The sequence below is a fragment of the Pan troglodytes genome, chromosome 7 (genome assembly GCF_028858775.2).
Source record: "Pan troglodytes isolate AG18354 chromosome 7, NHGRI_mPanTro3-v2.0_pri, whole genome shotgun sequence".
Taxonomy (NCBI): domain Eukaryota; kingdom Metazoa; phylum Chordata; class Mammalia; order Primates; family Hominidae; genus Pan; species Pan troglodytes.
In genome coordinates, this window is record NC_072405.2 from 56,554,476 (window position 1) to 56,567,501 (window position 13,026).

General features: G+C 45.4%; 1 protein-coding gene across 2 annotated transcripts in view; it reads left to right on the plus strand.

Moving 5' to 3' along the window:
* The first annotated feature begins 1,126 nt into the window (after positions 1–1,126).
* UBE2V2 (ubiquitin conjugating enzyme E2 V2) overlaps positions 1,127–13,026 on the plus strand; it is a 53,161-nt gene continuing 41,261 nt past the window's right edge. The window contains exon 1 of one of the 2 annotated variants that reach the window (XM_016959455.4): positions 1,127–1,246. In XM_016959455.4, the coding sequence (XP_016814944.1) occupies positions 1,231–1,246 (16 nt within the window). In that variant the 5' untranslated portion in view covers positions 1,127–1,230. The remainder of the gene's footprint in view (positions 1,247–13,026) is intronic. The other variant, XM_063817089.1, reaches the window with a different exon arrangement.

A 13,026-nucleotide genomic window follows, 5' to 3' on the forward strand; every position in this document is an offset into this window, starting at 1 on the left:
ACCACTCCTATTCAACATAGTATTGGAAGTTCTGGCCAGGGCAATCAGGCAAGAGAAAGAAATAAAGGGTATTCAATTAGGAAAAGAGGAAGTCAAATTGTCTCTGTTTGCAGATGACATGATTGTATATTTAGAAAACCCCATAGTCTCAGCCCCAAATCTTCTTAAGCTGACAAGCAACTTCAGCAAAGTCTCAGGATACAAAATCAATGTGCAAAAATCACAAGCATTCCTATACACTAATAACAGACAAACAGAGAGCCAAATCATGAGTGAACTCCCATTCACAATTGCTACAAAGAGAATAAAAATACCTAGGAATACAACCTACAAGGGATGTGAAAAATCTTTTTTTTTTTTTTTCAGTTTTATGTAGAGACTAGGTATCACTATGTTGTCCAAGCTGGTCTCAAAGTCTTGGGTTCAAGCCATCCTCCTGCCTCAGCCTCCCAAAGTGTTAGGATTACAGAAGTGAGCTTCGGCGCCCAGCCTGTATTACTTTCCTTTTTCTTTCTTTCTTTTTTTTTTTGAAATGGAGTCTCCCTCTGTTGCCCAGGCTGGAGTGCAGCGATTTCTGCTCACTGCAGCCTCACCTCTTGGGCTCAAGTGACCCTCCCACCTCAGCATCACTAGCTGTTCAAATTTATTGTCCAACTCTTTTGAATCGTTTATCAACGCAAATCTGTCAATGCCCACTTATTCTTATTTATTTTTTTTGAGGCGGAGTCTCGCTCTGTTGTCCAGGCTGGAGTGCAGTGGCGCAATCGCGGCTCATTACCCCTCCGCCTCCCCGGTTCAAACGATTCTCGTGCCTCAGCCTCCCAAATAGCTGGGATTACAGGCGCGCGCCACCACGTCCGGCTAATTTTTGTATTTTTAGTAGAGACGGGGTTTCGCCATGTTGGCCAGGCTGGTTTCGAACTCCTGACCTCGGGTGATCCGATCGCCTCGGCCTCCCAAAGTGCTGGGATTAGAGACGTGAGCCACCGCGCCCAGCCCTCATGAACTTATTCTTTAGCGTTTCATTTTGAGAGCGGGAGTCACAAGGGAATTGCGGAAACAGCGCGAGGCCCCGCGACCCCCCGGCCCACGTGCGCGCTGTCCCTCGGGTCGCCCCGCGCCCGCCGGGGGCGGAGTCCGCTGTGACGCGTGCAGGGCGGCGCGCTCCCGGAAGTGACGCGCGACGGTTCGTGCGTGCGTGCGGGCGGCTGCGTCGGGCTGCAGGAGAAGATGGCGGTCTCCACAGGTCGGTTCCCGGGCCGGGCTGCGTGATTTTCCGCTCCGACCCGGCTCTGCCCCTCCGTCTGCTGCTGGCGCCCGAGCGCTGACCGTGCGGGAGAAGCCCGAGTGCGCTGTCTCGAATGCCGCGGTCTCCGCAGAGCGTAGCCTGGGACCGGGTGGGACCGGCGCCGAGGCCCCGGCGGCCGTCGGGTTGGCGGGTCGTGCTCGCGCGTCGGCCGCGCGCCGGCGGGCTGGGGGCGGGGTGGCTCCCGCGCGGGCGCCCTCGTAGGGTCCGGCGGGCGCGGGTCCGAGTTGTAGGCTGAAGGCTCTACGGGAGGGAGGCGAGGAGGCCCAAGGTGGGCGGGTGTCAACCTCCGGCACCGAAGATGGGTCAGGCCAAGAGGTGTCCTGGATCAGAGTAGGGGTCCCATTCCTTTGGACTCTCCTTGACATGGGTTGGGGAGTAGAGGACGATTGCTCCTTAAAATAAGAGAGGATCTTTCTTACCTGACTGAATACGTGTGATCTTTTTATTATTTATGAGGAAAACTGCAGTGCAAACAAAATAAAAGACCAGAGCAAGATGAAAGCTAATTGAAGAACAAGTGGTTTCTTAGATAAGCTGTTCAACTCCTCTTTCCTACTGAATACAATGTTTGGTTTCCTGTGAGCACACAAGTATTAACGTTGAGGTTTTAGACATTAGACCATTTCAGAAATGTTAAAAACGTTAAGCTTTAGTTTACATTTAAAAATGTTAACCCGTGTGATCTGCCTTTTTCTTTTCTTTTCTTTTCTTTTTTTTTTTGAGTCAGAGGTTCACCCTGTTGCCCAGTTGGAATGCAGTGGTGTGATCTCGGCTCACTGCAACCTCCACCTCCCAGGTTCAAGTGATTCTCCTGCCTCAGCCTCCCAAGTAGCTGGGATTACAGGCGCGTGCCACCAGGCCCGGCTAATTTTTGTATTTTTAGTAGAGACGGGGTTTTGTCATGTTGGCCAGACTGGTCTCGAACTCCTGACCTCAGGTGATCCGCCCACTTCGGCCTCCCAGAGTGCTGGAATTACAGGTGTGAGCCAACGCGCTCGGCCTGATCTGCCTTTTCCTAGACTTCGTTGAAACAAGAGTATAGAGCAGTGTGATTTAATAGTTTATGCCATCATTGCGTAATAAAATGAATTTTCAAATCTATATGTACTAAAATGGAAGGCTTTGAATATATGTTGTAATTGTTGCTTTAGAGTAATACCTCAGGATACATTCTGCATACATTTTAATTAAGTGGTGTCTTTTACATCTTTATTACATATAGGTGTCATAGGTTTTAAGATCTTTAGCAGTTCTAGTGTTGGGGTAGTATACATACTTGGGTCAGAGCTAGCTAGTAAGGCAAGGATTGTTTTAAAAGTGGAATTTTAGTGTTATGACTTTACTGTGCTTGCTGAAATCTAATCTGTGCTCGTTAACGGGGCCATATCTTTATAACAGTTGTGCTTAGGACCTCTTATAGATTTTTGAAAATTTAGTAATAAAATAATGCATTTTAATTTAATACTTTTCATTTTCCTTTTGTGGGTTGCAGTATTAAACACAATTTTTTCATAACGCTATACATGAGTGTATGTTAATATTTTGAAAAGACCAAAGGTTAGATGATATTAATGGCAAATACTTTTTGTTAATCACTTTTAGTTGTTTTGGAAGTTGAATATAAATTATAAAGATTACTGATAAATTATTAGCATATTGTACATAGGGAGTCTGTATTTTTTTTTTTTTTTTTGAGATGGAGTCTTGCTGCATTGCCCAGGCTGGAGTGCAGTGGCATGATCTTGGCTCACTGCACCCTCCTCACCTCAGGTGATCCACCCGCCTCAGCCTCCCAAAGTGCTGGATTACAGGGGTGAGCCACCGTTCCCATCTACTAGTTTTTTTTTTTTTTTTTTTTTTTTGAGACGGAGTCTTGCTCTGTCACCCAGGCTGGAGTGCAGTGGCGCGATCTCGGCTCACTGCAACCTCCGCCTCCCGGGCTCAAGCGATTCTCCTGCCTCAGTCTCCTGAGTAGCTGGGACTACAGGCGCGTGCCACCATGCCCAGCTAATTTTTTGTATATTTAGTAGAGACGTAGTTTCACCATATTGGCCAGGATGGTCTTGATCTCTTGACCTCGTGATCCGGCCTCCCAAATTGCTGGGATTACAGGTGTGAGCCACTGCGCCTGGGTTTGTTTGTTTGTTTGTTTTTTGAGACTGAGTCTCGCTTCTTTGCCCAGGCTGGAGTGCAAGGGCATGATCTCGGCTCACTGCAACTTCCACCTCCCTGGTTCAAGCAGTTCCTCTGCCTCAGCCTCTTGAGTAGCTGGGATTACAGGTGCATGCCACCACGCCCAGCAAATTTTTTTGTATATATATATTTTTTTTGTATTTTTTTTTTTTTTTAGTAGGGACAGGTTTTCATCATGTTGTCCAGACTGGTCTCAAACTCCTGACCCCAGGCAATCCGCCCACCTTGGCCTCCCAAAGTGCTGAGATTACAGGTGTGAGCCACAGTGCCCAGCCTATTAATTAGTTTTAATTTTACTATTAGCTATACTTTTGTTTGCTTTTTGGTAACATGGGAAGTAAATAGTACCTGTGTATTTGTGAAAGCAGCATGATACAGCTTAAAATTTAAAAGTAGATGAGCTACATCGATGTAATGCACGTGTTTGTTTGAAACGGAGTCTCGCCTTGTTGCTCAGGCTGGAGTGCAATGGTGCGATCTCGGCTGACTGCAGCCTCTTCCTCCTGGGTTTAAGCAATTCTCCTGCCTCAGCATTCTGAGTAGCTGGGTTTACAGGCATGCACCACCATGCCCAGCTAATTTATTATATATATATTTTTTCTAGTAGAGATGGGGTTTCACCATGTTGGCCAGGCTGGTCTCAAACTGCTAACCTCAGGTAATCCATCCGCTCCGGCCTCCCAAAGTTCTGGGATTACAGGCATAAACCACTGAGCTTGGTCTAATACACGTGTTTTTTTATTTAAGCCAAAGTATCTCGATAACAGTTTAAGAGGCCAAAAAGAAAAACCCTGACAAATATGTTTTGATCTTTAGTTCAGTGTGCATCATATACCTTAGCCCCTTTAACCCTTCCTTCTACTGGAAGAGAATTTTGGAAGGAAAAAACTTTTAATTAGACTGAGACTTTTTGAGACGGAGTCTTGCTGTGTTGCCCAGGTTGGAATGCAGTGGCATGCGATCATGGCTCACTGCAGCCTCGACCTGCTGGGGTCAGGTGATCCTCCTACCTCAGCCTCCCGAGTAGCTGCGAACACAGGCACGCATTGCCACACCTGGCTAATTTTTAAATTATTTGTAGAGACAGGGTCTCCGTATGTTATCCAGTGTAGTCTGAACTCCTGGACTCAAGTGACCCTCCTGCCCTGGCCTGAGGTTAGGATTACAGGTTTGAGCCACTGTGCCTGGCCAGACGGAGACTTCTAAGCAGAAACATTTTTGGCCATCCCATCTGGTCTTCTTATTTTGCAGATGAGAAAACTGAGGCTCAAACAAGTAAAAGGCTATATATAGGTGGTTACTAGTACAGGCAAGACTAGAATCCAGGTCTTTTACCCTTAGTCTGATGCGCTCTCCATTATGAAGAACTCTGAATTTGGAATATTTCTCAGAACATGAATCTTAATTACTCCCTTTCACACTTCCCTTCTTGGCACAATCCTTGTTTCAGATTCTTAGATTCTTCTCATGGATGAAAGGGGAACGTAGCCCTCACCAGCTAGGTTCTCCTTTTCCAAGAGACAGAGTTACCCATGCAATTCAAGAGTATTTCACAGGACAAAGGTTAAGAAGCTACTCTCGGGAATAGAAATTTGATACTGTTTAGTACTCATGATTCAAAATTTTATTAGATTCCAGCATTAATAATAACAATTAGTTTAGATAGAAAAGTATGTGCAGGCCGGGTGGGGTGGCTCACACCTGTAATCCCAGCACTTTGGGAGGCCGAGGTGGGCGGATTACCTGAGGTCGGGAGGTTGAGACCAGCTGGACCAACATGGAGAAACCATGTCTCTACTAAAAATACAAAATTATCCGGGCGTGGTGGCACTTGCCTGTAATTCCAGCTACTCGGAAGGCTGAGGCAGGAGAATCTCTTGAACCCGGGAGGCAGAGGTTGTGGTGAGCCGAGAGCACGCCATTGCATTCCAGCCTGGGTAAGAAGAGTGAGACTCCATCTCAGAAAAAAAAAGAAAAAAAGTGTGTGCAATAGTTTTAAAAAAATACAATAGTTTTAGTTTTACAGAAAAGTTGTGAAGATAGTACAGAAAGTTTCCATGCACCTCACATTCAGTTTTCCCTGTCAATTTCCTTTTTTTTTCTTTCGGGATGGAGTCTTGCTCTGTCACCCAGGCTAGAGCGCAGTGGCGTGATCTGGGCTTACTGCAACCTCTGCCTCCTGGGTTCAAGTGATTCTCCTGCCTCAGCCTCCCGAGTAGCTGGGATTACAGGTGTGTGCTGTCACACCCGGATAATTTTTTGTATTTTTAGTAGAGACAGGGTTTCACCATGTTGGCCAGGCTGGTCTCAAACTCCTGGCCTCATGATCCGCCCGCATTGGCCTCCCAAAGTGCTGGGATCACTGGTGTGAGCCACTGCATCTGGCTTCACTGTTAATTTCTTATATTGGTATGGTACACTTGTCACAATTAAGGAACCAATATTGACACATTTATTATTAACTAAAGTTCAGATTTCCTTAGTTTTTCTTTAATGTACTTTTGCTGTCCTAGGACTTCATCCAGGATACCACATTACATTGTAACGTGAAACTTTTTTTTTTTTTTTTGAGATGAAGTCTCGCTCTGTGGCCCAGGCTGGAGTGCAGTGGCGTGATCTTGGCTCACTGCAAGCACTGCCTCCCGGGTTCATGCCATTCTGTGGCCTCAGCCTCCGAAGTAGCTGGGACTATAGGCGCCTGCCACCACGCCCGGCTAATTTTTTTTGTATTTTTAGTAGAAGTGGGGTTTCACCGTGTTAGCCAGGATGGTCTCGATCTCCTGACCTCGTGATCCACCCGCCTCGGCCTCCCAAAGTGCTGGGATTACAGGCGTGAGCCACCGCGCCCGGCCCACATGAAACGTTTTACATTTATCACTTAGGTAATATTAATGGTACAGTGAAGCTCTAGTCTCTGACTGTAGATGCCTGGAAAATGTCTTTGAGTAATGAGAAACTCAGAAAAAATTGATGAAAGAATATGTTTTCTGCTATGTAGGCAGAAAACAAAACCAAAATATAACCTACTAATTGCCTTCTTCAGAAGTGGGTAGCATTGTATATACTGGAAGAACTAGTTTAGCAGTGTTCTGAGTTGCCTGCTGCCCCTGACAGACTACTGTGCCACCATGGGCATGTCAGTTAATCACTAAACATTGCTTTTCCCATCCCATCTGTGAAAAGATTGGACAACATCATCTTGTTTTCCTCTTTAGATGAAGATACTTGGATATGGACAGAACTCGGGTGTGGTGATAGAAGAGAATTACATAGTTTAAATCATAACCTAGAACTTGGGAACTAAACAATAGAAGAGCTGAACTATGGTAGTCTAGTGTATTTCCCTCTTGAGGCTTCCATAACTGGCCTGGTTGATTTTTCTAGGTCATTTGGGAGCCTGAATTCTCTTGATAAACATGCTTTTGATAATATGGTACAACCTCACTGTACAGGCAGTCCTTTGGCAGTTTGCAGAGGTAAAAATGGCCATGCAAAAAACTACCCAAAGCAGTCTTAATTATTGGGAAAATTATGGTTATTCTGAGACCTTCAAAAATGTCAAAACATTAAGAACTCTCCCTGTTTAGAAATATGCAGGAAAGGGCCGGGCACGGTGGCTCACGCCTGTAATCCCAGCACTTTGGGAGGCTGAGGGGGGTGGATCAGGAGGTCAGGAGATGGAGACCATCCTGGCTAACACAGTGAAACCCTATCTCTACTAAAAATACAAAAAATTAGCCGAGTGTGGTGATGGGCGCCTGTAGTCCCAGCTACTCAGGAGGCTGAGGCAGGAGAATGGTGTGAACCTGGGAGTCGAAGCTTGCAGTGAGCTGAGATTGCTCCACTGCACTCCAGCCTGGGCAACAGAGAGAGACTCTGCCTCAAAAAAAAAAAAAAGAAATGTGCAGGAAAATGAAACCAGTAAAATTAATATTTAGTATGTCATAATTTAAAGTATCAGATATTAAGAATTAAAATGTTTTATTTCATTAAAAAAAGCTTGTTGGCTGGGCGTGGTGGCTCACGCCTGTAATCCTAGCACTTTGGGAGGCCGAGGTGGGTGGTTCACGAGGTCAGGAGATCAAGACCATCCTGGCTAACATGGTGAAACCCCGTCTCTACCAAAAATACAAAAAACTAGCCGGGCGTGGTGACAGGCGCCTGTAGTCCTGGCTACTGGGGAGACTGAAGCAGTAGAATGGCATGAACCCGGGAGGCGGAGCTTGCAGTGAGCTGAGATTGTGCCACTGCACTCCAGCCCAAGTGACAGAGCGAGACTCCATCTCCAAAAAAAAAAAAAAAAAAAAAAAAAAAAAAAAAAAAAAAAAAAAAGGCTTGTCAAGAGTAGCTTGAGGCTGGGTGCAGTGGCTTCCACCTGTAGTCCCAGCACTTTGGGAGGTCGAGGTGGGTGGATTACTAGAGCCTAGGAGTTCAAGACCAGCCTGGGCAATACAAGAAAATCCCATCTCTACAAAAAATGCAAAAATTAGCTGGGTGTGGTGATGTGCACCTGCAGTCCCAGCTACTTGGGAGGCTGAGGTGGAGTATGGCTTGAGCCTGGGAGGTTGAGGCTGCAGTGAGCTGTGATCGTGTCACTGCACTCCTGCCTGGGCGACAGAGCAAGACACTGTGTCAAAAAAAAAAATTAATTTGAACAATGCTTGCTAATGTTTTGAAGTACATTATATGTACATTGTGGAATGGTTAAATCTAGCTAATTACCAAATACATTATCTCACATAGTTACCATTTTTGTGGTGAGAATACTTAATAGCTACTGAGTATTTTTCAAGAATACAGTATGTTGTTAACTAATCACCATGCTATACAGTAGTGCTCTTGAACTTGTTCCTCCTGACTGTAATTACGTATCCTTTGTCTAACATCTTCCCAATCCCCACCCCCGTAACCCCAACCATCCTAACCTCTGGTAACCACCATCTCCTGTCTACTTCTGTGAGATCAATTTTGACTCCATATATGAGTGAGATAATATGTATTTGTCTTTCTGTGCCTGTGTTATTTCAGTTAACATAATGTTCTCCAGGTTCATCCATGTTGTTGGAAATGAGAGAATTTCCTTCTTTTTTATGATTGGAACAGTGTCCCACTGTATACGTATACCACATGTTCTTTATCCATTTGTCTGTGTGGTTTTTTTGTTTTTGTTTTTGTTTTTTTTTTTTGAGACGGAGTCTCACTCTATCACCCAGGCTGGAGTGCAGTGGCGCGTTCTCAGCTCACTGCAATCTCCACCTCCTGGGTTCAAGCAATTCTCCTGCCTCAGGCTCCCTAGTAGCTGGGATTACTGGCACCCGCCGCCAAGCCCGGCTAATTTTTGTATTTTAGTAGAGATGGGGTTTCACCATATTGGCCAGGTTGGTCTCAAACTCCTGACCTCAAGCAATCCATCCGCCTCGGCCTCCCAAAGTATGGGGATTACAGGCGTGAGCCACTGCGCTCAGCCTATCCATTCGTTGGTTGATGGATACTTAGGTTGATTCTATATCTTGCATATTTTGAGTAGTGCTGCAATAAAATGGGAGTGCAGGCCTCTCTTTGACATACTGATTTTATTTTCTTTGGCTATATATGCAGTAGCAGGATTACTGGATCATACGGTAGCTCTATTTTTAGGTTTTTGAGGAACTCCATACTCTTCTTTCTCCATATGGTTGTACTAATTCACATTCCCACCAACAGCATGCTTAGATTATCCTTTATCACCACATACTCACCAACACTTGTTATCTGTCATCTTTTTTTTTTTGAGACGGAGTTTGGCTCTTGTTGCCCAGGCTGGAGTGCAATGGCATGATCTCGGCTCATTGCAACCTCCGCCTCCTGGGTTCAAGCAATTCTCCTGCCTCAGCCTCCCGAGTAGCTGGGATTACAGCCACGCACCACCATGCCTGGCTAATTTTGTATTTTTATTAGAGACGGGGTTTCTCCATGTTGGTGAGGCTGCTCTCGAACTCCCAACCTCAGGTGATCTTCCCACCTTGGCCTCCCAAGGTACTGGGATTACAGGCGTGAGCCGCCGTGCCCAGCCTTTTTTTTTTTTTTTAATTGAGACAGAGTCTCGCTCTGTTGCCTAGGCTGGAGTGCAGTGGCGAGATGTCAGTTCACTGCAACCTCCACCTCCAGGTTCAAGCGATTCTCCTGTCTTAGCCTCCCGAGTAGCTGGGATTACAGGCACCCGCCACCATGCCTGGCTAATTTCCATATTGTTAGTAGAGACATGATTTCACCATGTTGGCCAGGCTAGGCTGGTCTCAAACTCCCGACCTCAGGTGATCCACCTGCCTTGGCCTCCCAAAGTGCTGGGATTACAGGCGTGAGCCACTGCGCTTGGCCTCATCTTTCATCCTTTTGATTATAGCCATTTTAATGGGAGTGAGGTGATACCTCATGTGGGTTTTTTTTGCATTTCTTTGATGATTAGTGATGTTGAGAATTTTTTTCATATACCTCTTGGCCATTTGTATGTCTTTTGAGAAATGTCTATTCAGATCTTTTACCCATTTTTACATGGGGTTATTTTCTTGGTATTGAATGGAGTTCCTTATATATTTTGGTTATTAACCCCTTATCAGATATATAGTTTACGAGTATAGTGAACCATTCTGTATGTTCTCTCTCTCTCTTTTTTTTTTTTGGTGGAGTTTCGCTCTTGTTGCCCAGGCTGGAGTGCAATGGCACGATCTCAGCTCACTGCAAGCTCTGCCTCCTGGGTTCAAGGGATTCTCCTGCTTCAGCCTCCTAAGTAGCTGGGATTACAGGCATGTGCCACCATGCACTGCTAATTTTGTATTTTTAGTAGAGACGGGATTTCTCCATGTTGGTCAGGCTGGTAATAAACTCCCGACCTCAGGTGGTCTGCCTGCCTCAGCCTCCCAAAGTGCTAGGATTACAGGCGAGAGCCACCGCGCCTGCCAGTTCTCTCTTTATTGTTTCCTTTGCAGTGCAGGAGATTTTTAGTTTTATGTGATCCAAATTGTCTGTTTTTGCTTTTGTTGAGTGTGCTTTTGAGGTCATATCCTCCAAAAATCATTGCCCAGACCAATGCCATTGACTTTTCTTCCTGTTTTCTAGTAGTTTCATAGATTGCCTTTTTTTTTTTTTTTTCCTGAGACAGTCTCAACCTGTCACCCAGGCTGGAGTGCAGTGGCATAGTCACGGCTCGCTGCAGCCTCAACTTCCCAGGCTCTCACCTCAGCCTCCTGAGTAGCTGGGACTACAGGTGCACGCCACCATACCTGGCTAATGTTTTGTATTTTTAGTAGAGATGGGGTTTCGCCATGTTGGCCAGGCTGGTCTCTAACTCCTGACCTCAGGTGATCCACACGCCTCGGCCTCCCAAAGTGCTGGGATTACAGGTGTGAGCCACCATGCCCAGCTGCACAATGCCCAATTTTGCCACTTCTGTTCAACATAATACTGGAAGTCCTAGAAAGAGCAATAAGACAAGAGAAATAAATACAAGGCATCTTAATTGGAAAAGAAGTTAAACTGTTCCTGTTTGCAGAAGACATATGATGTCAGTGTTTATTGTTATAAAAACTTCTGTCTTAAAACTGCTTTTGCTGTATTCCATAGGCTTTGTATGCTGTGTTTCAGTTTTCATTTGTTTCAATAAACTTCCTAATTTGTTTTTTAATATCTTCATTGACCTATTGGTTGTTCAAGAGCATGTGTTTAACTTCCATGTTTTTGTGAATTTTCTGAAGATCCTCCTGTTAATGATTTCTAGTTTTATACCATTGTGGTCAGAAAAGAAATTTGATATGATTTCCATCTTCTTAAATTTGTTAAGACTTATTTTGTGGCTTGACATATGATCTATCCTTGAGAATGTTCCATGTGCAGCTTAAAATAATGTATTATGCCACTGTTGAATGGTATGTTCTGTGTATGTCTGTTAGGTCCATTTGTTCTATAGTGTAGCTTAAGTCTCATGTTTCCTTGTTGGCTTTCTGTCTGCATGATCTGTGCATTGCTAATTGTGAGGTGTGAAAATCTCCTACTGTTACTGTATTACAGCCTATCTTTCAGATCTATTAATATTTGCTTTATATATTTAGGTGCTTTGATGTTGGGTGCATATATATTTACAATTATTCTCTTGCTAAATTGACCCCTTTGTTATTACATAATGACCTTCTTTATCTTTTTTTTACAGTTTTTGATTTAAAAATCTATTTTATTGGGGGCCAGGCATAGTGGCTCATGCCTGTAATCCCAGCACTTTGGGAGGCCGAGGCAGGCGGATCACTTGAAATCAGGAGTTCAAGACCAACCTGGCCAACATGGCGAAATCCCATCTCTATTAAAAATACAAAAATTGGACCGGGAGCGGTGGCTCACACCTGTAATCCCAGCACTTTGGGAGGCCAAGGCAGGTGGAGCACGAGGTTGGGAGTTCAAGACCAGCCTAGCCAACATGGTGAAATCCCATCTCTACTAAAAATACAAAAATTAGCCAGGTGTGGTGGCAGGCGCCTGTGACCCCAGCTACTTGGGAGGCTAAGGCAGAGAATTGCTTGAACCTGGGAGGCAGAGGTTGCAGTAAGCCGAGATCACGGCACTGCACTCCAGCCTGGGTGACAGAACAAGACTCCTGCTCAAAACAAAACAAACAAAAATTGGGCGTGGTGGTGGGCTCCTGTAGTACCAGCTACTCGGGAGGCTGAGGCAGGAGAATCGTGTGAACCCGGGAGTTGGGAGATTGCAGTGAGCCTTGATTGCGCCACTGCCCTCCAGCCTGGGCAACAGAGCGAGACTCTCAAAAAAACGGCAGGGCATGGTGGCTCATGCCTGTAATCCCAGCACTTTGGGAGGCTGAGGCTGGCGGATCATGAGGTTAGGAGTTCGAAACCAGCCTGACCAACATGGTGAAATCCCGTCTCTACTAAAAATACAAAAATTAGCCGGGCGTGGTGGCACATGCCTGTAATCCCAGCTACTCAGGAGGCTGAGGCAGGAGAATCACGTGAACCTGGGAGGTGGAGGCTGCAGTGAGCCGAGATTGCGCCACTGCACTTCAGCCTGGGTGACAGAGCTAGACTCCGTCTCAAAAAAAAAAAAATTAGCCAGGCATGGTGCCATATGCCTATAATTCCACTTGGGAGGCTGAGGCAGGATAATTGCTTGAACTCAGGAGGTGGAGGTTACAGTGAGCCAAGATCCTGCGACTGTACTCCAACCTGGGCAACAGAGTGAGTGAGACTCTGTCTAAAAAGAAAAACAAAAATAATTTTATCTGATATAAGTGAAGCAATTCTTGGGCTTTCTCTCTCTCTCTGTCTCTCTTTTTTTTTTTTTTTTTTTGAGACAGGGTCTCCCTATCTAGGCTAGAGTGCAGTGGCGTGAACATGGCTCACTGCAGCCTTGAACTATTGAGATCAGTGATTTTCCTACCTCAGCCTCCTGTGTAGCTGACCACAGATGCATGCCACTATGCCTTGCTAATTTTTTATATTTTTTGTAGAGATGGGGTCTCAACATGTTGCTCAGGATGCTTT